The sequence below is a fragment of the Eutrema salsugineum genome, unplaced genomic scaffold, assembly GCF_000478725.1.
Source record: "Eutrema salsugineum unplaced genomic scaffold, Eutsalg1_0 scaffold_9, whole genome shotgun sequence".
NCBI lineage: Eukaryota > Viridiplantae > Streptophyta > Magnoliopsida > Brassicales > Brassicaceae > Eutrema > Eutrema salsugineum.
In genome coordinates this window covers 6,035,519-6,060,082 of record NW_006256342.1, presented here as the reverse complement: position 1 = coordinate 6,060,082, position 24,564 = coordinate 6,035,519, and the positions used below count along the sequence as shown (strand labels likewise).

The following is a 24,564-nucleotide window of genomic DNA, read 5'->3' as shown; positions in this document are numbered from 1 at the left end:
TCTTATGTCTCGACAAAGGAAAAATAAAGTAGGGTTCATGTTCATATATGTATAGATCCGTGAGCGTTAATAGGCTCAGCCTATTTTGATGAACAAAACCATAATGATGACAATTTATACAAAAGCTACATATAAGAGATGTAATAATGAAGAAAATGTAAAGGCCATAGAGAGAATAGCGAGTAGGGTAAAGGCTTACACCGTCCATGTGGCCATAAGATTTGGCAATGCTTTCTATGAAGATTATGACATAGAGACAAAGTCACTTTTTTCTCTCTATAAATTATTATACAAAAAAAAATTATAGCTATCTTATTTTTTTAATTAGTCTTTATGCGTTGTCAATAGAGGTTTTCACTTCTTCATCATTACTACTTGGAAAGCAAAAAGCCAAAGGGTCCAACTCCCATGTTGTCATCACTATTCTCCCCGCCTTAATTAAACCTAATTAATTAATACTCTCTTTTTTTTTTTTTCTTGTACTCCCCTCCTTTATTCGTACTTCTCTTTTTCTAAAACGAATCTCGCATCTAATCTTACCCCCTAAATCTTGCTTTTCTATTATCACATCAATATCACTCAATCTCGTGGAATACTTCAGCTACGATCTTAGTAAATTACTTTAACAAAATGAAAATTTTCTTTTGCATTACTGTTGATTCCTAGAGTTCGATAAGTGACATAAAACAGTTATAAAATTAACCAATGAAAATTGCAGTAAAAATAAGATAAATTGTCTAGTTAGAATCATTAAAATATAGGGTGTCACTTGTATTGAGATAGAGTAAAAATATAGAAAAGAAAAGGTAGAAAAATGAGGAAAGTGAACAAAAAAATCTAACGTAGATTTTTTTTAAAATTCTTCTGTTTAAAGTTGAGTAAGAAATTACTCTATATTTTTAACGTAACTAAGCTGAAATATGTTTTCTTTTCTATAATCTTAATTGGCCGAAATGAAGAGGAATTCAGTAGCAAAAAAAATGCCTATTTTTATCTTAAACATGACCAAACATTCAGATCTGTAGTAATAAGAGGTCGTTGACGTTTTCATAAAATTCTCAGCTTTTATGATTTATAACCACTAAACTGCTGGTACACTTCTTATCACTGTACTTAAAAGTTATCAATCAAACTCATCTTCCGAATAATATTTATCTACAATCATACATAGAATTAAGTTTTGCATTAGTAGACAATATATATATATATATATATATAGTATTGCAGGGATCAGATACTGTATTTAACCGGAAAGATAAGACATATACATTTGCTTACCATTGATTTGTTGGTAAAATTTATGCAGTCTTTACTTTATAGACTATCAAATCTTTTGAGTGGGTCAAATAATTAAGAATACTCATTGAAACTAGTTAAATTTTACAGGGTGGGAAATTTTAATCACTCGTATAGCTACGCTTAACATGAACACGCACTATATTTACATGTATGTAGTTTCTGTAGTAAAAAAGCGACGTAAAGTCATTACTCTCCGTTTTGGGTTTCAGTGAAATCTAAAAAATGCCAATTAACTTTTCAAGTTGCAACTTTCAGATGGCAACAAGAGCGAACGAGACAAATGCCTCGGGTTTCAGTGCACAGCTCCACTAAAGGGTTTTCGGGTTTTATTTTGTTTTATATACATGAAAACGTTGTTTTGTGTAATTTAGTAGTATTACTCGTTTTGACCAAAAAATAAAGTAGTATTACTCGTTAAACAAACAAAGAAAAACAAATTATGGATGATACTAAAATAGTACAAGTCAACAACTAAAAACAAGTTATTATTGGAGTGATCAGCTGACTTATTGCATTCAAATAAATTTATCTACTATGCGAAAAATTTATAGTTACAAAAATATGTAATGAAAACTTTTTATAAGTGGTGTGATTTTTTGCGTGTAATTTAAACAAATGGTATGATATCAAGTAAAAAAAGTGTATTTATAAAAAAAACATGCACAAAATCTTTGATGTTTAAGAAAAAAGTGCGGTAAATAATTTAACTTGTTTACGATTTTCTCATCTCTCGTTTTTCCAAATAAATTACATGCTTTATTCAAAGATATTCTTTAAAAAAGAAAAGAGGTGATTATTATATACTAATATCTTAAATAAGAATGTGATTGTCAAGGATTGATATATATCCAACTTACAAAAAAAAGCATTGCATGTGATGAGAATCCATCTCCCCCATCCTCCCACCCATTCTTTCCAACTCAACCCTCTCCTTTCTCTTCATATTAAAGTATCATCTTCTTTTTGTTTCTCTTTTTATTTTTTAAATGAAAAAATTCAACTTTTAAATTTTTTTGTATTTACTTCTATTTTCTTACAATTCCACTTGGTTAGACAAATGCCCTTTAATGAAATGGTGGACTTTAATATATATGTTATTTATACCTACAACACACACACACACACTTACACTTTATAGACGTATTTTTTATAAAGAAAAATCCTTCACACATATTTCAGATCTATAATTTTTCCTTTGTTTGAGATGTGTTAGATAAAATCCATTGGTCACAGCTTGAAACTCGAAACCCAGATCCGACTCTAAGGTGTATTTTTGTGTAACTAGAAGAGTTTCTTGTAAGAAGAAATTACATTGCAATGTTTCTGATTCAATTCTCACTTGTGGATATATATAGTATATACATTATTTATCTTTGGATTATAATCTACTTCTTAAACAAAAAGGCATAGAAAAATATGTGAAATGATGGCACCGCATTGTATATTTGTATATATATGGAAACATGAGTTGGGTATATGCATGTGTCTTATTTTCAAACAAATATTCTCATGTCCCTCTTTTATATGTAAACCAGCCCTAAAGGCTACACATACATTTGTCACCATTAAAAAACATGTACTCTCTAACATCAAATTTCCAAGATTCCCATTTGAATTTTCACCTATCCTTTTATTTTTAATTTCTAATTTCTAATCTTGAAAGAAAGGGAAGAAAAAAACTAACTCAGTCTGATCGAATATTGTATGATATGAAATAATAATGACTTGCAATTGTTTTGTTGTGGAAGGGGATGTTTTTTTGTTTCTTGTCCAGATGCTAAAGTGGGCTCCAAGCTCCTTGTCCCACTCTCTTTATATGTATACAACATCTCACTGCATATATGGTTTGTGCTTGTAAATAAACAGTGTACAGATAGAGAAGAGAGAGAAAGAGAGGTTCATAACTACTCTGAAGAAGATTGAAGCACCAAAGACCATACAATGCATTTCTCCATCTAAGGTGAGAGGTCTATGAAACAATTAACAAAAAGTTGAAAAAAGTTTTCATCTTTTTATTTTCCCACAAAATTATAAAAAGATGGAGAGTAAAGGGAATAGAAAAGCTTTTCCCTTTAAGTGATGAAAAAAAGATAGATTTCAGAAAAACAAAGCCCTTTGTTTCTCTCTCTTAACTCATCTTACTTTTCTTCTTCTATTAGTAAAGATGTAAAACACGATACTCTCTCCACCAAATAAATAAGGAAACCAAAAAAAAAAACAAACAATTTCTCCTTCTTGCTCTACATGAAAAACAAAAGATTCCTCAATTTTGTTCTTATTTTTCGTTAGTCACAGTACCCTCTCTACACACTTCCACTATAAACCAACACTGTCAAAAACAGCAAAAAGAAGAGATTATAAAAAAACATCATCCGATGATAGACTACGAGAGAAGCAATAACACCAAAAACATCAACCATCATCGGAATCCTCCTCCGTCTTCATCTTCCTCCGATCTTCTTCCCGACGGTAATGGAGCCGCCGTGACCCAGAAGAGGAAACGCCGACCCGCCGGTACACCAGGTATGTACCAATTCTATTCAAGTATTTTTCTTTGGATTTAGCACCAAAACATCCAAGTTTATTTTTTTCCAAATGGGGTTTTCAGTCTATTCTTGAAAAGGATTGACTTTGGTTAAAATTCGGATAAAGTTTTGATTTTTTTTTCCCGAAATGAATACTTCGATCAATATCCGAAAGTAATCATATTTTTTCCGGCGGCGGCAGATCCGGAGGCGGAAGTGGTATCTTTATCTCCAAGAACGTTACTAGAATCGGATCGGTACGTGTGTGAGATCTGTAACCAAGGGTTTCAGAGAGACCAGAATCTACAGATGCACAGGAGACGTCATAAAGTTCCATGGAAGCTTCTTAAAAGAGAGACCAACGAGGAAGTGAAGAAGAGAGTCTATGTCTGTCCAGAGCCGACGTGTCTCCACCACAACCCTTGTCATGCCCTCGGAGATCTCGTGGGAATCAAGAAACACTTTCGAAGGAAACACAGTAACCACAAGCAATGGATCTGCGAGAGATGCTCAAAAGGCTACGCTGTTCAATCTGATTACAAAGCTCATCTCAAAACCTGTGGCACTCGTGGCCATTCTTGCGATTGCGGCCGCGTTTTCTCCAGGTTCCATTTCTATGAAACCCTAGAAAATGGCTATACTATACACTGATATTCTATAATTTTATTTAAATATCTATAGGAGATATATAAATTTATACATATATCGGAATCCTTAAAGTAAATCAAAGAATGTTTTTTTTTTCTAGTATGGCGTGTACATGTTTTGATTATAGATATTGCACACAGATCTTGAAACAAAGCTTACCAGTGAAGCTGTGGTATGTTTGGACTGTTGTCTGAAACAATTTTTAATTAATTAATTTAATAATTAAGAACTATATGTTTTGATTAGATATTTGAACTCACGTTGACCCCATCAGAGATTTCATAACCGCACTTTTGTTAAGTGTATTGTTAAGTATATACCATACCAAAAAAACTCGAAGTCTTTGCATCACATACATCATATACATATATAATCCAAAAGATACCTAACTCCACTAACTTATAATTATTGTTATATTCTTTTGTGCTTTATATTTTAGTTTAACTATATATATACACTCTTCTTGATTCAGAGTGGAGAGTTTCATAGAGCACCAAGACAATTGCACCATGCGCCGATCTCAACCCTCTAGCCACCGTTTACAGCAACAACAACAACAACAAAATACCGCAAACGCCACACAAACCGCTTCCACCGTCGAAAACGCAGACCTCTCGGGTGGTCCTATATTGCGTGGACATCCTTTGCTAAGACAATCCCCACCGTCTGATCAACAACCATCTGATTTGCTATATCCTTTCGTTGGCTCATGCGCTACTACTGGTAGTAGCATCGAGCTTCAGCTACTTCCATCGCGGAATAGTGCTGATGAGACCAGCCTTAGTTTGTCTATAGGGATGGAGACGACAATGTCAAGCTACGAGAAAGGAGAGACGAGCTTATTATTTGGACAAAGAGAAGAGGCGAGAAGAGAAGCCAAGAGGCAATTAGAGATTGCGGAATTAGAGTTTGCTGAAGCCAAGAGGATAAGGCAACATGCCAAGGCTGAGCTCCACAAAGCTCAGGTTTTTAGAGAAGAAGCAAGTAGGAGGATTAGTGCAACGATGATGCAAATCACTTGCCATAATTGTAAGCAACACTTTCAAGCTAGTGCTGCTTCAGCTCCTCCTCTTCCTCCTATTACTCAGCCGCCTTGTACCGATGAGAGTACCTCTCTTGCCGTGAGCTATGTGTCTTCAGCGACTACTGAAGGTGAAAAAGCGAGTGATAGAGCATCGTCATAGACCTTGATGAAAAGAGACACAAAAGAAACAAAGATTCTTCCTTTTTTTGTTCTTTGATTGAAATTGAAGATGATCTTTTGGTATTCTTTGGGGTTTTCTTTTGTTTTTTATATATATTCTTGGTTTGTTTTTTTTTTTTTCAAAAACATAAACCGAAGAAGAAAGGTTTAATTTGTTATATGAAATATGGGGTTGGGTCTGTGGCTGGTTGCTGGATATTTTAACTTTGGTTAGTGTAATAAACGAACGGGTTAATGGGTTATAGGCTTATAGCTCAAGAACAATTACCAATAACTTTCAAAAAGAAAAAAAACAGACAAAAAAAAATGATGTAATTTAATTTTACTTAATGAGCCATAAGTTGAAGAAAAAAACACACACACAAGATTAAGAAAAACTAAAATAAAATGCAGTACATGGTTTGCATATTATTAAGAAAAAAAAAACACACACACACAAGTACTGCATTAAATGCGAAGGAAAGTGATGAGGTCAAATCGTGCGTATAAGATTCTCAGGTAGACTATTTTCTCTCCATATCTCACGTTTCTGTACACTTTAGTTTGTAGACGACGTAGTACAGTATATGTAATTGTAAATTTAACTTTTATTGAATGACGTCAAAAAAAATTTTGATTGAATTTTTATTTTATCTCGTTTTTGTGGGTTTTGCCTTTTTGGTCTCAATGTGACTAAACACGAAAATCATATCTTTTCGCATAAAAACAAAACAAATTCATAAGATATCTCTTGAGTCTTGACCCTAATATTTTGATGTGCAATGCAGCAATGCACTTAAATACTTAATGAAATAATATATATTCGGATTTAATTTTAGGGTCATTAACTTCTCATTTTGGGAAAAAAAAGCGTATAATTAAAAACCATTGGTCCATAGCTTCATCCTAGTTTTTTTTTTCTTTGGCCACACCTTAGTTTTTACGAAGCAAAGAAATTTTGGTTTTTTTTTATGTTTTAGTATGATATATATGGTTATTGATTTTACTATAAATTCTATAGTTTTTTTAAAAAATCTATAGAAATTTAATCTATTGACCAACCAGTAGTTCACTAATTCACTTGTAGGTTTTATTATGTGATGCATCTTTGTCTAACACCTTTCTAGCTGCTAAAGAAAATAGTACTAATATATTAAGTTCAACTGGTTTCACCACGTAAAGATATTAATCACCTATCAAAAACCAGTCGAGATATTTATAATTGGTGCGAGTCATAATTACGAACTAAACGCTTGCATGGTTGCCATGTGGGATTCTTCAATACTCTAATAAATAACTTCCTACAAAGTTATTATTATGCCTCACTCTCTATGGTATTTAAATGTACTAGTACATAATATACATCATAAATGTCATTTTTCACCAAAGATTTAGAGCATCTTCAACCCTGCTCCATTTTTTGCTGCAAACTCTATTTTAAAGTAAATTTCAATCCAACTCTACTCCATTTTTGACTGCAAAATAGAGAAAAAATAGAGATTGCTTCATATTTGGAATAAACCTTTATTCTACTCCATTTTGCAGCTATACTTTTTTTATTTACAATCTAATCCTTAAAATATTAAATCATTATAATTTTATACTTTTTATCAACACTGCATTATTTTCGACATTATATATGGCTATATGCATTTTTTCAGATATACACTTAATATTTGTATGACACATATCACTTTGACTTGCATATCAATAAAAAACAAAAATGTTACTATTCAAAAAGTAGGAATACAATTCCTCTACAAATCAAAAATAAAACATAGCCTTAAATTTCTTATGTTTTTATGATTTTATGTAATTTTTTATTTAATAAATATTTTAATTTTATTAAATTCGTAAATTACAAATATTTTAGATAAAATAAAAATAAATGGGTTATTTTGTAACTTCTAAAAGTTATCGATTATTAAAAGTAAAAGAAAAATAGAATCTATTAGGAATATTCTTTTTTGGAGTCAAAAATGGAGTCATACATTGGAGCAAAATACAACTCCATTTTGGAGTTACTCCAATTTGGAGTAAAAAATGGAGATTTACATTGGAGATGGTCTTACAGTATAAATTATAATCATCGTTTCTCTTCTCACCGACTTATTAAAAATACTCGAATTATATAATATACTAATTAAGATTAGGTATGACGTATACTATATAAAATATAATATTGATCCGCGTGTGGTAGAACGGTGATATTAGATCAAAATCAAATATATAGAACCAGAGTCATGCCTAAGATTTCTCAGGTTACAAGCAAAAAAAAAATTGACTCATTTTCCCTTCTAATTTTTTTCAATTTTTCGATGTGGGACAACTTAAAAACTGACTTTTGAAAAATAGATGAATAAATGTCTAATTCGTGCATCTAGAAGGAATCGAACCTACATTAGCTCGCACAACATTAATCCATAAAACCACTAAACTAACTAATTTCTTTTGCAATTGGCCTTCAAATAATTTATAAAAATATTGGCCTTGAAACATATATTTCATAAGTTTGTGCTCAAACACGGCATTGCAATTTCGAACACATTGCAATTTCGAATTCGTTTCCACCGTATGCAAACTTTACGTGTGACCTTGTGGGCACTTGGTCATTTGGAATTTGGTCCGATTGCTTTACACCATTAAAATTTTCACAAAAACAAGTAATAAGAAAGAGTATATACTTAGTCCAAATCAAATATTATTTTAAAGATTTGCATTTTCTTGAAAGACCCCGAAACCAACAAAAATAGGAAAGCTAGAAGCAGATTGACGATGGGACGCAAAGTGTACACAACTTTCCGAGATGGTACAAACTCCATCATTGACGCAATAAGTCAGACACGCCTGTTCTTGTAGCATGTTCTAAAAATGATAAGTGCTAAATCTGCAAGCTACGGTCATGCATGCAAGTTAAAGATCGACAAGCGATCAATCTATCCACCCCATAAAATGATGAATCGGTATCGAAATCCGGTAAAAGCAAAACCAAATAATAACAGTTGATATCAATTAAGTTTTAATAAATCTGAATAACTCTATTATAAGTGCAGGGACAAGAATTGTAGTTGAAAGGGTCGAATCCAGGATAAGAAGATATAGTTCACTAAAAATTCAAGATACTATATATATTTAAGCTAATTAAACTAATATAGTTTTTAGTTTTTGTAAATATGACTTAAACAATGACTAAATGAATGGCCAATTAAGAAAGGCAAGAAAACAAAGATATATCAAAGATATGAATCATGGCGGAAGATTTTTGATTAGAAATGGTTGACGTTTAACTAGCGATGTTAGTATGCTCATCAATTAAATGATTAACGATCACTAAGCACAAGTCTTGCAAACCTTTAATTTATTTACATCATTGATTTTCATTGGCTAAGAATGAAAAATATGCATTCGAGTTGGTATAAAACCTTAAAATATCATCGAACATCTTATGGACATAAAACATCCAATATCTATTTTCTGATTTACAGTGAAAGTCAGCAACTACGTTTTAATATAAGAAATTGGCCGTATTTATATATTTTTCTATTATCAAAAGGAAGAGGTTAATTTTAGCTATTTGTAAATGTAGTAATGACTGTTGCTGAGCAAACCTAGAAAACGAGGGTTGGTGAAAGAATATTCAGTGTTGAATAGTTTATTGTTAATTTTGGTTGTATACAAAAAAGAAAAAAAGAAGAAGAAAGAAGCATTACTGCTTGACACATGTATGTGGTTAGTTCGGATTCAACTAAAGTTTGCCTTTTCTTTTTACAATACTTTAATTTCTGTCTTCTAGCTTCATATTATATTATGTGTTTAAACTGTATATAGATGTTATCAAATCTTTTTGTGATCCACGGTCTTTTTATGGCCTCTACGCCGACTAGGTTCCGACGATCATGTTTTTATCAACCAGAGCATAAGTAACGAAATGTATAATAACCAGACTACTAGAGCATAAGTAACTAAGTTGTATAATATTTTGGTAAATTACATATATAGTTTAAAAAGTTTAAATATGAATTATGTAGTTTCAAGGTTATAGTCGAAGGAAATTAGTGGATGCTTTTACCCTTTAAAAAATTAGAAAAATACATTTTTGATAAAAATAGAAGAGTTAATTAGAATTAATTTCAATTTGAATCTACTCCAAATATTTTAGAACATTGTGATTTTTTTTTTTTTAAGTTTTAGTGGCTAACCAAAAGTTTATTAAAATCTATACATTAGGTTTAGGGTTTGATTCCCATAATGCACAATACTGGAAAAAAAGTCAGAAATTTTCAGCATATCTATAGTATAACTGTTCGTCGTAATTTTGTGTGTGAAGATATATATATCTATTAGAGTCATAATATATTATTGGTCACATTACTTGATCTCACTTGAATCTATCTACCCTGAATTATGCAAACTTTAAGATAAAGATAATTGGAATTGGAAGTAATTTTTTTGGGATTAGTATAATATATATTAGTAGGGAAGAATGCATATTGACAACTATCCAGATATTTAAATTGCCTACCTGGATAGCTAAAAATTATCTGAATACACAAACTTACTCGATTTTTATTAAGTTTTCAAAAATACAGACGAAAGAAAGTAATGGAATTGTAAATCAGCATGCTGTTTTAACATCAAAATGAAAGCGAACACTATTTTTGTCTCCCAAATTAATCATATACCAATTAAACCTTATTTATTGTAAGAGATTAATTGACAAGTGAAAGAACTATAATTTTCTTGGGGGCAGAGTTTTGAGTGACCGTGTGCTATAATATGGGAGGAACAAAACTATATAATAAAAGGTTCACCCATTCATGTCAAAGCCGCAATCAATGTGAGAATTATACTGATACAAAGATGAAAATGTATAGAGAGGGGAGAGGAGAAAATAAAAGTCATTTTCAGAGCAGAAGAAGTGGGTGTCGACGAAAAAAAAAACTAACAAATGATGAAAATATAAAAAGCCATGATTTTCAGTGCCAAAGTTTGAAATGGTTAGGAGTCAGGCATCAGTCTCTCTCATCAGACCCCTCTTCACTCACTTCCATGATTTCCTTCTTCTCCTTCTTTTGAATTCACCTTTATATGTCTTGTCACATCGTGACGACACCATTCTTAAATATTACTATATCTTATTTTCATATTTTTGTTACTTAGAAATATTTTTTACTTATTATTGGACCACTCTTTATAGTTGTTTTTGTATAATTTTCCTTTGTTTTTCTTTTTCAAATGATTTCGTTTTTTTTGTCTGTTCAGCCTTTTATTTCTTTCACGTTTTTGATATAAGTTGATTCATAAGAGATGGTAAACTGGCGAACAAAAGCCAATTCAGTTATAATTTTGATTGGTAAGGAAATTTAATTGTACAAAACTTTCTGTCGTTAGGTTCTTTTTGTTGTACTGCTAAATCTGCATCTCGATCTTTTTATCGTTTCTATGAGATAATATAAATATAAACGGTATAGCGTCACCAATAACATGTAATGATATATTCATAAACTGGTTTAGTTAACCAAACTAAGGAAACCGAGTTTACAAACTGAAATCACAAGAGCGAGATCTTTACCAATTCATAGTTATATAAGACAATAGAAAATGTTCTGTATAAGATAAAATGTCGCCACTCAAACCTACAACGATTTACAAAGAAAACATGATACAATGTAATCTTCATAGAGAAAAATAGATATTCAACGAAGAAATGGTTTTTACGGATATTATGTATATATATACTGTGATTTTATTGTTCAGAATTTTGTTTCATAGTGGTTCAAACGAATAACATTCGAAGTGAAAGTTAGACACGCCCTTATTATAATCAGCGATTAAACAAACCACTTCTTTGGTTAATAAACAAAGTTTTCTCTTATCCATTTTTAAAGTAAAGTGTGGCCTATCAACATACTTTTTGGTGTCGAACTGTTGTTGATATTGTGTATTTTTGGTGGTGTCAATCACATGGATTGGTTCGTTTAGGTGGTTATGTCACATGATGCGACATGATAAAGGTACAAAAACCTGTTATCATCATTTTTCTCATGCATATCTGCATTGCAAATATTCTTATACTATATATATATGTTCATAAACTTCTAATATGATTAAACGATGACGCTAAATCATGCAAAAAAGAAAGGAAACATAAAAGACAATAATACCACATCCATAAAAGTATAAACTTTATTCTACCTCAAACTTTTAAAAAGCCAAAATGTTTTTTCCTCCTTTTTGGGTAATAATCAATTAAACGACCTTCTTTTGTCTCTCTCCCTCTTCTAGTCTTCTTGATAACGCTTTCGGCTAGAGATATTTTATATTCGAAACGTACAATGAATTAATTGTTTAATGAAATTTTGAAGAACATGGAGAGAAGCTTTTATAAATATCCGAGATGAGAAGTAAGACTAAGATTCATTTCTTAAACATTATACGTAATAACCCTTTTCTTTCCCTGGACCAAATGGACCATTTTACCATTTGTTTTTATCTCTCTCATTTCCAAATTTCTTCTTGTTTGGTGCATGCCACTTTTTGCCCAATTCCAAACCAGAATCTCTTTATTTATTTTTTTTTTTTTGTCAATTTGTTCACAATCGCATTCACCCTCCTCCATTTATTGATTCTGTAATTTGCCCAAAAAAATGGGGACAAGACAAAACTCGACAGCGACGAGTTAAAAATAAAAAGAGAGAAGAGATAGTAAGAGTAAGGCCCCCACCAATTTATTTATAGAAGCCCAAAATAAATAATACACTAAACACAAAACTGATAACATGTTATTCAGATAAATCAATCATTAGATGTTTTTCCGAGTGCTGGTGGTTTCATATAAGTCTGTGGATACTCGAAACCAACAAACAAAAACAAACAGATTTCAGGGTACAAAGTTACATTGTTCATGATTGGTGAAGAGACTTCATGTGTTGTGGTTACTGGTCATCAGTTAACATGCTTATTCACAAGGATAAATTTATGTAAATTTCTACCGAGAAAGTTACATCAGGATACAGTAAAACCGAGTAAATACCAAACATGCTTCTTTGACAATCAAGAGCCCATGAAAACAAATTTGAGTCAAATTCCCAAATTATCAAACACCAAACCATTATCTAATGGTAAAAGCAGAAGAAGTTCACAGGTCAAAACCCTTTTTTTGTTTGTTTTGAACTTGTGGGAAACTACATTTGTACCTAACCATACCATAAAACTTACCTGAAACCCAGAATCAGACCAAAGGGTTTTTGTTTTTTTTGAGTTTGTGTAATAAGCTCACTCATCTAGGAGGACCTGAGCTGTTAGCTTCTCTATTTCTACGTCTCCTACCTGAGCGTCCCAGCAGAACCCGTCCTTGTCGTCTCATTCGACTTGCCAAAGAGTTACTGTGCTGCCTCTCCTCATCGTCATCGTCGTCTTCCTCCTCCTCCTCGCCAGAGAAATTCATCTCACTTCTTCCACGGTTGATAGTCGTGTCATTCGAATCTGAAACAGAGCGTCTTGTCTGATTCACTGATGCCCCAAGAGAATGCAACATAAGGACAACATTCAAAAGTCCAGCATCGATGACGCCGTCAACATTGTAATGAACAGCACCGTCGTCTGAATCTGAACCGTGGACGTTGGTCCTCTCTATAACGTAATCTCCAAACACCACTGAACCAGGCATTGTCGACCTAATCGTGCTGGTAACATCATCCAGGTCATGCTCTATCTCAAGCCTTCTCCAATTCTGCTCCACATCAGGATCAACTTCACGAGGCTTCGCACAAGGGTGGTCTTTTCTCATGTGTCTCCTCAGCTCTTTGAAGGTTCCAGCAAAAACACAATTCTCCTGCATACAGATCCTCTTCTTTAGGTTCAGATAGTCACGCGCAGGCTGCACGATGGTCCAACCTTTCACCTGCCCTCTACAAAGTGGGCACTTGAGGTTTCCAAGCTCAGACTTATTGATCGGTGGATGGCTCGATGGCTTTAGTTTAGCTGATGCTTTCTTGTACTGATCCAAGCAGTTGGAATATCGGAAACTGGTTCCACACATGTATGGACGACAACCCTTGTCATGAGATGAGCAGAGGAGCAGAACAGCGTTGTGAGGACACTCCATACAAACCGAACATATTACATTCTCCCAGTCCCTCTTCTCTAGACACTTTGAACAATCTTCTGCAAACATTTTGCTTGCCCCGAGCTTGTTAGACGACGGAAGTTTGTATGGTCGTGCTCTGATCCGTCGCGAATGGATCCTGCGACTTGTCCTTCTAGCTTTGGCCATAATCTCAAAATGACACCTGAACAAGTAGACATTCGATTAGCAAAAGCAAGCATATAAAAAGTTTGTAACGAAACAAGCAGATGTTACAACATGCAACAGAGACTTCACCTCTAGCAGAAGTAACAATATAAAAAGCTATTCATATTAAGATTGGAATCGCATGATGAGCAAATCATCGATGGTTATACGAATGCAATCTAATGAAACTGAGATCAAAGCAAAGAAGTTCGTTAAGGACCTGATTCTCCAAAACGAAAAAGAGATCAAACAAATGAAAAGTAAGATACCTCTCACAATTTCGGAAGCCTAGAAGGATGATTCAAACTCTCAAGATAACAACACAATGACTAAGATCATTAAGCAACCAAATCCAAAATTCATGGAAAACAAAGATGAAGAATAACTAGTGAAATAATGTTTTTTTTTTAAAAGATGTGCCAAACGTGTTACAGGACAACCAAAAGGAACGTGCTTCATCGAACATTCAAGCGACATGACAGTGAATCAATTATTAAAATTCATGCCATGAATCTAATCCACATGGAGAAAAATCACTTTTCACACATCTCAGATCCAGAGAAAATTTATATAATAAAAATGTTATCCAAAAAAGAAAAAAAAAATTCATCTTCTTCACGATAACTCGATCCTTGAATCCCCAGAAATCAAAAATTAAAAATGCCCAGATTGGGTATGCGATTATCGAGATAAACAATTCAACAACGTTTCAACCACTCGTGAATCAAAATCCGAAACCTAACAAGTCAAAATTCCGAAATCACAACTACACAAAATTCAAATTCCCAGCGAGAATCAAAATGATTACATCAATCACCTAGAAAAATCCGTCCAAACAAAAAAAAAACACCCAGATCGCTGTATATACACGAAGAGAGTGGAACGAAGAAGACGCGACAGAGATTTCACCTCTAGGGATTAAATCTTAGGGTTCCAAAAACAGCGTACGAAGAGAAAGAGACTTGATCGATCGAGCGAGCGAGAGGGAGATAACGAAGGTAGAGAGACGAGCGGGAGGACGAGGATAGCGAGTGGGGCTGCGAGATTCGCGTGGAAGCGCCACCACGGCTCCACCAAAGCTCTGGATTCGAAGTTTCTCTTTCCTCTCGCCACGTGTGATTGAGCTACACCTCCACGCGTCCTTTACGTGCGTCATACTGACGCGCCCATGGTTTCAAAGCCTTTTTAAGGCCCATCATGATTCTAGATTGGGCCTGACCACGAATCAGAAACGTAGTTATCGTAAACCGTCGTCACATTAACTTGTATGAATTTTGACAGTATTTTTACAAAGCTGAAATGATAGAACGCTCGAAATCTCCAATAGGTGTGTTTACTATTGAAATGTGATATATATTTAACATAACTGATATCTCGTCATCATTGATCAATGTATCTAATACTATGTTGTGAGAGATTGAATTTCGAAGAATCAATAAGGCTTTCATAAGAATGAATTGATTTTAACTATTTAACTAATACGATCACATATACATACAATGTATATGGAAACTGGAATTATTGTTTAGTCGTTTGAAAGCATATAGCTTAAAAAAATCTTGACCATTTTGGCTGCGGATCAAAAATAAATAAAAAGTGCTCATGGTGCAACTTGGTAGGCTTGGACCGCTTGGTTGCCTTGTCAAACAAGGATGCCTTTTGCATGACTTAGGGGTTTTACAACATTTAGTATGTGTTTGGACTTGGAGCTAATTAACTACTATGGATATTGGGCACCTCTGGAATTTTTGGGAGATTGTAGCTGGCTTCGCAGAGTCATACATACGTTGACCTAGAGCTAGAGCTAGATCTAAGTAATTTTCAATAATATTACAATAGACTCTTTATTCACACTTTAATTCTTTGATTAAAAGTAAAAAGAATATGCGGATTATTTGAACACTAATAAAATGCAGCAAGAAGAAAGGGGAAAAACAACAATGTATAAAGACGAAGATTAGATTTCAATCAAAAGATTGACTTGAGGGACACAAAGATAGATTGTAAAACGAGAGAAGAAACCATAATATGCATACAAAGAGACATAGGGAAAAAAATACATTTGACCTTTTCTTTCTTGTGATTATAAATAAAAATTCCAACGGAAGATATGGCTGCGGCGCCGCTTGCTCTCTTGTCCCACGCTTCCTCTGCCAATTTTTTTTTTCTTTATCATACTATATATTATAATATTAATGTCTCTTTTTATCAACAAAGTCCTTTTTTGGTAAGATTATAAAACACATGCATACTTTTCTTTTTTTTTTGAACCGAAGCATACTTTTTTTTTGACACATGCATAATTAACTAAATCCCGCTTATTAAATAGATGGATGGAGCATCATATTATTGTTATGCTGAAATGTTCACGTATCATTTGATTCAAATTGCAACAATGTGTGTTTGGCTATACAATCACAATTGTATACAAGTTATATGTCACGAGTCACACTTTTTTTTTTTGCTAAACACAACAACTATAATACATTATTGCATCACCTCAAATAGTAGATGATCGATATATTTTAGCTAAAAAAAGGATTCCGTTTACAGGTTTATTCAAGTTATTGTTGACTACGCAATTTTTAATACTTTTGACCAATAAACAAAGTTTAAATACTTACAAGTGTCATGTGGACAATATGCTAGAATTGAAATGTCTTGTAAATAACCAATACGCAGTTATTCATAATCTGAGTTTATAATTTATAATAAAGTCAAGTGTTTGATTCGGCTCTATAGAGATGACCATCTAAACCTAACTTGTTATAAATTGTCTAACAAAATTATGGACCAGAGCCTAAAAATTTTTGGTAAGAAAAATAAGGTTATAAAATGAATGTGACATATATAACTACATAAGATAATATGAAAATAATTAAAATTGAAACTTTTCTAGTTGACTATCTTAAGATCCGATCCAAATGCAACTATATTGCTCTTGGTTTTTTCGTACGAATATATTAATTGGTAATTGGACGTATAAAATGGCACAATAATAATTATAATAATGATGTCACATATAAAATGACTTGTTATCTAAAATGGCATGGCTTTAGTTATTTAGGAAGAGGGACAAGGTTTTATTATAATGACCTTTGTTTACCTTCTATAATATCATATAACCATAGTTGACTGATGAAAAAATAAATCATACAATCCGTCGTTCTCGCCAACAAATTATGCACTGACACGTACAAAGCTTAAAAGAATCTTACAAATTCAACTTCATATATCACATACATATGACTATTTACAATTCAAACCAAACCTATCAACATCAACTGTAGATAGATCGAATAACAAGAGAAATAATATCGTAGGTTAGCTAATCGGATAAATAAAAGGGTGAATTAGCCTAACGCCAGAAAAAAAAAAGGCAAAGAAGTTGAGAAAATTCAGAGAATCAAGATCATCTTTCCCCCTAGCGCGTCTATGTAGCAAGTACCATGATGGCTGCGCGCGCATGCATTCTATAGCTATTTTATTTATATCTGTTAGAAAATTTCAGCAAAACTTTAGTAGTAGAATTCTAGAATATAAACGACGTTATATAACAATACAACTCATTATATAAATTGTGGATGCTTTGAATTTTAGACTTCTGATGTTGAACTGAGAAATATGTTTGATGCTTTGATTTTTAGACCTCTGATGTTGAATTGAGAAAAGAGAGAAAACATCATACGTTTTGATCGATCTCACTAATTTTTTTTTTTGATTTTGAGCTATGCATGTTTTATACGAAAAAATTAACGCATTCGATTATAAACACATAAATTACCAGTTGAAAAAAAAAACTATGCTCGTCGATATGGTCTTCTGTATTTCACATGGTACCATACATGTGATGGGAAATTTCCTGGACCCTAATGCCCAAATATTGATATTACAAAAAAAGTGCTATAAAACTATTAAAGAAATTGCATCTAATCTATGATCTATCCATGATTCTATAGTAACTCCGGTTCTTAAGCGGTTTATTAAAATAACATGGATTGTTTTTTTATCTTAAAGACAAACTGATTATTAAAAGAAAGTCAAAGCTAGCTTTAGATGCGTACTAGAGTGAATAATACAAATAGTAAACAAAATTCTGATCAGAGAAATGTGATTTGACTTTAGCACTTCAAAACACAAATCTAACAAACAGATACAAAGGTTTGATTTGCATCTCCATGATGGACATCGATCTTTCTCTCAAGCTCGAGAAAGAGAAGCATGAAGAAAGAACAAAACACAGCTGTAAGAAGAAAGAAGAATTAGAAGAAGATGATGATGATGATAGTGACGATGAAGATGAACAAATGGTGAAAGAAGACGATGTCGACGAATCTTGTTTAGGTTCGAGGACAAGAAAAGAAGAAAACGAACGTGAAGAGGTACATACGATACGTCGATACGTGACATACGTCTCTCTATATATAAAAGTATACAACATTTTGTGTGTGAAAATATGTTAACATCGATCCATGGATGGAGATCAGCTCTTGCAGATGCAGATCGAGATGGAACATGTGAAAGAAGAGAATACGAGGTTGAGGAAACTTGTAGAGCAAACCCTTCAAGATTATCGTCATCTGGAGATGAAACTCCCGGTTATCGATCAAACCAACAAGATGGTGAGAGATAGAGAGAGTCTTGTGTTTTCATACACTTACATATATATGGTTGTGAGAATTAACATGCATGAAACCTGATTGATATCTTTGATTTAACCTAAGGATCTTGAAACGTTCCTTGGCGCACAAGGCAGCTGGTATGTGGATAAGGCTCGAAAAAGAGGAGCTGGGAGATCTAAATCCGAGGAAAGAGAACTAGGGCTTTCCCTTTCTTTACAGAAGAAGCAGAAACAAGAAGAGACCAATAAGGAAGATGAGACTCATCAGCAAAGATTCATGAATAGTAGCAGCTTAGATACGAATGCACCACGTGTCATATCGTCTTCTCCAGGGAATAGAAAGGCCAGGGTGTCTGTAAGAGCGAGATGTGAGACCGCAACGGTGAGTTTCTTTATATTTATTAACCGATCTTAGACTTAATAATTTGGAGATTTGTAACATGAAATTTTAAGAAAGATTTTATGGTGTAATTAAGTATAGATGAATGATGGATGCCAATGGAGAAAGTATGGTCAGAAAACGGCGAAAGGGAATCCATGTCCAAGAGCTTATTACCGATGCACCGTGGCTCCAGGATGTCCCGTTAGAAAACAGGTAAGCTCTGCTAGAAATATATACTCTCAATTTTTTAGATAAACTAGATAGCAAAATTTTATTAGGTTGATAGGAAAAACGACGTGATTTATATATCGCATGTATTTTTTTTTTGGAAAACATGGATTTCAAGAAGGTTTTATTTAACAGCTATCATATTGTTCTTTTGTTCGATAACATTTTAGATGACATAACACTATTTTCTAATTACACACGAAAAATATACTCATACTTAAGATTTTCCTACCACCTGTTTTTTCCATCAATTTTGATCATAAACAATGGCTATCTAGCAAACCAGCCCTATAAATTTCAACAATAGGCATTTTATTAGATTTAAACTCAGGTAATAACACAACAACAACATTAGTATAAATCTTTAAAATCACTCATGAAAAATATACTCATACTTATCATTTTACCACCGCGAGTGTTTCAACAATTTTTGATTCAAAAAAAAAAAAAAAAAACTTGGCTATCTAGCAAACCAAGCATATACTATATTTATTCAAAGACAAGTACTATTATATAGTGTTGGTTATTTTAGATCAAAGTTTTTACTTTTCAACAGTATGTAATGACATAACAAAAACACTAGTATAAATCACTAAATTAGAATGATCCTATTTTAGATTAACTTACATACCTGCTAGTGAAAATGAATATATTTGTATATTAGTATATAGTCCTTTTTAATTTAATATGTTATATGTATACAATTATTTATGAGTTGTTGCATTTGTGAATTAAGGTGCAAAGGTGTTTAGAAGACATGTCGATACTGATAACAACCTACGAAGGAACACATAACCACCCACTTCCGGTCGGAGCAACAGCCATGGCTTCCACAGCTTCCACTTCTCCATTCGTGTTACTCGATTCCAGCGACAACCTCTCTCATCCTAATTCCTATATTCACCAAAATGGCAGCAACAATCGATCCATAAGAAGCTTCAACTTTGATGATCCATCGTCTAGAGGAGGAGGAGGAGATCATGTTTCATCTTCTCAAAACCGATTCAATTGGATGATCTAGTGTTTTCCCTTTGGTCCCATCATTTTTATATTACTTGAACATCGTCTCCATGGATTCTTGTATTTGTTCTTGTTTTTAAACATTCATGTCCTCGTAAATACAAAACTGAAGGTTGCAGATTGTTTGCTTAGTTTCTTTCGATGTTCACTTCACTTATTTAGTAAAGTAAGGCTAAAATTAGCTACATGACAAAAGTGACAAAAATATAACCAAAATATCTGTCGCACTTAGTATGATCATGTTATTAAATAACATTAGAAGATAACATTGATCTTTATAACATGACTTCGATCCTAATATATTAAGAAGAAATGGGTACAAAAACAAAACACACCAAAAGATCAAAAGATTACAGATACAAATCTCAACACGCTCTTCTATATCTCCCATAGAAAATCATTTTATACACATCGCTTAGCATTCTCCAAGAACATTCACAACTAAGTTGATCAATCTATAGACCTTGTCAAGAGGGTTTTGAGTTTGGAGCCAGGAGCAAGACTATTCGTTTCTTAATATTATGCCCTGTTTTCAACATCCGGCGTGGCCATAAAGATCTTTGGTGTTACGAAAGAATCACATTTTCTACAAACTTCGCAACGTGTGATGAGACGCGGTGGATGAAGAAAAAGAGATGTAGTGTGCTCTTTTTTCTTCCTCCAGCTTCTTTAAGACAATTTACAGGTAATTAACGGAAACCAGATGGTTTCCTAAGTCATCCCAAAGGCTCCTGCTTCATGTGGAAGCTGCCACTTTGCATTGTGTTGAATGGCATCGCCTGGTACAAATCAAGAAAGCCAAAGTCATTGCTAATAACATGTGTATACGATCTGAACTGTTGGGAAGCTATTATTCCTATGCTCCTCTTCATAGACTCATATTCAAACCAAAACATGTCTTAAGAAACTCAACTAGTTCGAAGCACAATAATTCTATGTTTTGAGTCTCTTAAACCAGAGACCTGAGGTTTGAGCTACAGTAGTAGCGTCAAATGTAAACAAAGAAAACGGTAACGTGGACATTTGGTATCTAAAAAGCAATGTACTTTTAACTTACCAAAGTTGAATTACTCAATATAGTAGCCGAGAGATCATCATTGATTGCAATAGGCAATGGTGGCATCTGGCTCATTAAGCCAGGCATATTATTCATGCTGCCAAATTAAGACATCAGTCCACCAAGCTCCATTCACTTTATCAGAAATGTTAAAAAGTATTAAACTTACTCAGTTTGGATGGTGATAAGGTTGTTCCTTGTCTGACAAAAGAGATCTATGTTATCCTGTACCTGTTCGTAATCAGGACGGATCGATTTTAGCAAGAACGCATTTGCATTCTTTTTAAACCAGATAATCTATAACTTACCTTATATGAGGAGAGATTAGCTCTAATTTGACTAAAAGCTCTTACATTCTGTTCTAAGAGACTTATTGCATGTCCACTTAAATCTGAGGCAGAAAAACGAAAGAAACAGTTAAAGAAAAGCCAAGACTAAAAGATTAGCGGCTTCAACTAAACTCGATATTTAAGACAGCTGAAAGGGATCATCCTTACAGGACTTCAACGTAAGATTTTACTGTAAGAAGCATGCAGTAGGCATTATACTCCTATACTAGTTGTATGACATAAATAATCTCAGAAATTTCTCTTTGCATCAACATGATGGAAAAAATGCTGGACAAATTCATGGATGTACATTCAGCTTGACAAGAATGGCTCTAGAGGACAATGAAGTTAAGAAGATTCACCAACTTCACTATCTTAGTCACCCTACTAAGAGAGCAAAAGTCTTTCTGAAATACAATAAGCCCATCTTATTTATCTAACAAAAGAAGACCAGATATATACCAAACTGATATTTTGAGCCACTGTAAATGCACCAAGCAAAAAGAACATACTGCCTCCTTTTGAAAACAAAATACGATATGAATGTGTGCATATCAATAAAGACCTGGAGTTGGTAAATTCGGATGATAAAGATACATAGATGCTGACCTTCACATGTAATATGTTTACTGGAGCTCGTAAAGGGCATCAAGAAAGGATACGAAGCCATGTTATCAGGCAAAACAGAAGGTATGCTCGAAGACAGTTCCGCCTGCTTGTCCTGAAGAAATATAAATCTTTTAGACAGCTGCCTTCCTTAGGACCAAACCTCAGTTTATCAAAGATGTAAAAGATATTCCATCTCATTCCTAGCAATCATCTTTCTATCTAACTTGATCTCAATTAGCAAAACAAACAAAATGTCGAGTTTGACTGTTATTTAAGAGTAGTCACTCATCAAATTGAATAGATGGCAAGAATCGCCAACATACGTACCTTGCTAGAACTTGTTCTTTTCCCACAGTATAATTCCTCTGCTTTTCTTCTCTTCCTCTGTGAAAAACAGATTCAGTATTTTGATGGACAAAGACAAAAGATAAAAATGTAAGAAATCATTATGCAGATCAGAGAAGATTTTTCTCAAAACTCCAACTCAAGAGACTGTTATGCTCCCTATCCTCATCCCAAGAACTCGTTTGTTACAAAATCAGGCGACAATAAGACTAACTTTCCATCCTAAGGCAAAGTCCAACCCAAATAAAATCGAAGTAGAAACCATTTCGTTGAGTTTACTTTAGGAATCTCTATGTGCTCTATCATATGTACGAAATTAGACACTTAGATGCTGCATCCTATGTGTCATTTTCCTAAAGTTTCGACATTAAAGTGTTATATAACTTATAAAGAGTGGAGACTATATAGTGTACTAGGACAGGCAAAGAAGTAATGCAAGTTTAGCACTGTTTCTGCGATACACATATAGCATGACTACAAAAGGGCAACAAAGCTACAAAAACTCTAAAAATGGCAGATAGGTGTAGAGAGGTTTACCGTCATCCATCTACACCGCAAAGCAACATCTCGAACGGTTTTATCAGGTAAAGTTGCTGCAATTTTAATATACTTCATGATACTTGGCTTATCCTTATATCTGCAAAACAGAATCAAATTCTTCACTCATATCAACTTCAACACACAAATAAGCCATCTCAGGCTCATTGATAGAAAGAAATTACATAAACTCACTTCTCAAGGCCATCCTCCAATTTGAATTGTTCTTCAGTTGACCATTCACTAGCCAAGGAAGTATCTAGCTTGAGCCCAGAAACCGAATCATTCGAACAATTCCCAGTTTGAATTAACCCAGAACTAGCGACATTATTGATCATATTCATCCCCAACAAGGCACCACTTCGACCAAAGTAAGGACCCATCTGAATCATCTCTGAGGAAGTATTCGACTGGAAATTTATGGCGTGACGGCTCATCATGGAACTCAAAGACTCCTCGTGACGGAACCCAGAATTAGATCGTGTGGCCATCCACATAACCGAAGAAGAAACTATGAAACTACCATACACCTCTAAACTCACACCATCCCCCAAAATATCAACTAAAAGGAACAAACTTTTGACACTTTAAGAATCGAAATCAAAACTATCTCAGAAATCAAACCCCTAAACTAATCTAAACCCAGCTTAAATCGAGATTCCTTAAATCCTCGGAGATCCAAAGCAAAACCCGAAACCTTTTGATCGGATATAAAAGACAAAGCTTTGACAAAGTGAATCATCTTACGCCATGGAAGAGAGTAAAAATTTCACCTTTGTTTTAGCCGCAGTCTTTTTTTTATTTTTTTTAGTTTTTTGTGAGTGTGAAGAAATCTCTCACGAAACCAAAATTGTTTTGTTTTGCTGACCAAAAACCACCAATTATTTTCCTTTCTTTTCCTTTGTGGAATTGCTTTTTTAATTTGCTTCTCTCTCTCTCTCTCTATCTATTAGAGAGCAGCCTTCAATGGAGAAATTTTTAGAGAAATAAAGATAGAAAATGGAAAAAGTATGTCTCTATTGTAATGTAGTGTATATTATATAATACTTTATGAAAACAACGTCAACTTTCCACCATTTTCATGGAAACAAAAAAAAAACATAAACTCAAATTTTGTTTGTTGATAAAACTCAAATTTGTTTTGTTGAACATTATTGTTTTCCAACATAAAAGGATGTGAAATGGAATTTTTTTTGTTTGATTTTGACCATAAGCAAAGAATGGAATCAGAAAACAGATTCCCTCCCTAATTGAAGGGAGGTAGACCAAGAACATATATTCATTTGGTTTTGTTTATTTTATATGTTATTGTTTGGAAATTTACAAATTAGAAGAAAATCAAAAATGTACTATATTAATAGATGGTTGGCAGATCGTGGAATTCAGAAACAGTGCGAATCCCAATAACAAAGCATTTGATGCCTTTCTTCTACCACACTTTTTTATTCCCAAAGTTTTATCAACTAGACACGATTTTTTTTAATAATA

General features: G+C 33.4%; 4 protein-coding genes across 4 annotated transcripts; 2 read left to right on the top strand and 2 right to left on the bottom strand.

Annotated features, from left to right (window-relative positions):
• The first annotated feature begins 3,258 nt into the window (after nt 1-3,258).
• Nucleotides 3,259-5,855, top strand: LOC18008207 (protein indeterminate-domain 14). The gene is made up of 3 exons (XM_006391120.2): nt 3,259-3,822; nt 4,027-4,429; nt 4,945-5,855. Exons 1-3 carry the CDS (start codon nt 3,675-3,677, stop codon nt 5,654-5,656), a joined length of 1,263 nt encoding a protein of 420 aa, XP_006391182.1. The 5' UTR covers nt 3,259-3,674; the 3' UTR covers nt 5,657-5,855.
• Nucleotides 5,856-12,683: 6,828 nt separating this feature from the next.
• Nucleotides 12,684-15,045, bottom strand: LOC18007847. Its single transcript, XM_006391118.2, has 2 exons — nt 14,858-15,045; nt 12,684-13,946 (listed from the first exon to the last, which is right to left on the bottom strand). Exon 2 carries the CDS (start codon nt 13,928-13,930, stop codon nt 12,935-12,937), a length of 996 nt encoding a protein of 331 aa, XP_006391180.1. The 5' UTR covers nt 13,931-13,946; nt 14,858-15,045; the 3' UTR covers nt 12,684-12,934.
• Nucleotides 15,046-18,052: 3,007 nt separating this feature from the next.
• Nucleotides 18,053-20,200, top strand: LOC18008379 (probable WRKY transcription factor 9). Its single transcript, XM_006391117.2, has 5 exons — nt 18,053-18,330; nt 18,436-18,570; nt 18,673-18,951; nt 19,051-19,164; nt 19,916-20,200. The coding sequence occupies exons 1-5, from the start codon at nt 18,127-18,129 to the stop codon at nt 20,198-20,200; spliced, it is 1,017 nt and encodes a 338-aa protein (XP_006391179.1). The 5' UTR covers nt 18,053-18,126.
• A 244-nt stretch (nt 20,201-20,444) lies between these two features.
• LOC18008343 lies at nt 20,445-24,001 on the bottom strand. The gene is made up of 8 exons (XM_006391116.2): nt 23,272-24,001; nt 23,077-23,176; nt 22,522-22,578; nt 22,195-22,306; nt 21,565-21,647; nt 21,426-21,487; nt 21,257-21,353; nt 20,445-20,978 (listed from the first exon to the last, which is right to left on the bottom strand). The coding sequence occupies exons 1-8, from the start codon at nt 23,571-23,573 to the stop codon at nt 20,916-20,918; spliced, it is 876 nt and encodes a 291-aa protein (XP_006391178.1). The 5' UTR covers nt 23,574-24,001; the 3' UTR covers nt 20,445-20,915.
• Nucleotides 24,002-24,564: the final 563 nt, after the last annotated feature.

Excerpts from the sequence above, each read along its gene's own strand:
- LOC18008207 (XM_006391120.2), top strand. The coding sequence starts at position 3,675 with ATGATAGACTACGAGAGAAGCAATAACACCAAAAACATCAACCATCAT. Across the intron at positions 3,823-4,026 it reads CCGACCCGCCGGTACACCAG|ATCCGGAGGCGGAAGTGGTA; the intron begins GTATGTACCAAT and ends CGGCGGCGGCAG. Across the intron at positions 4,430-4,944 it reads TGCGGCCGCGTTTTCTCCAG|AGTGGAGAGTTTCATAGAGC; the intron begins GTTCCATTTCTA and ends TTCTTGATTCAG.
- LOC18007847 (XM_006391118.2), bottom strand. The coding sequence starts at position 13,930 with ATGGCCAAAGCTAGAAGGACAAGTCGCAGGATCCATTCGCGACGGATC.
- LOC18008379 (XM_006391117.2), top strand. The coding sequence starts at position 18,127 with ATGATGGACATCGATCTTTCTCTCAAGCTCGAGAAAGAGAAGCATGAA. Across the intron at positions 18,331-18,435 it reads AAGAAAACGAACGTGAAGAG|CTCTTGCAGATGCAGATCGA; the intron begins GTACATACGATA and ends GATGGAGATCAG. Across the intron at positions 18,571-18,672 it reads TCGATCAAACCAACAAGATG|GATCTTGAAACGTTCCTTGG; the intron begins GTGAGAGATAGA and ends ATTTAACCTAAG.
- LOC18008343 (XM_006391116.2), bottom strand. The coding sequence starts at position 23,573 with ATGTGGATGGCCACACGATCTAATTCTGGGTTCCGTCACGAGGAGTCT. Across the intron at positions 22,307-22,521 it reads AAAGAACAAGTTCTAGCAAG|GACAAGCAGGCGGAACTGTC; the intron begins GTACGTATGTTG and ends ATATTTCTTCAG. Across the intron at positions 21,488-21,564 it reads CTAATCTCTCCTCATATAAG|GTACAGGATAACATAGATCT; the intron begins GTAAGTTATAGA and ends GATTACGAACAG.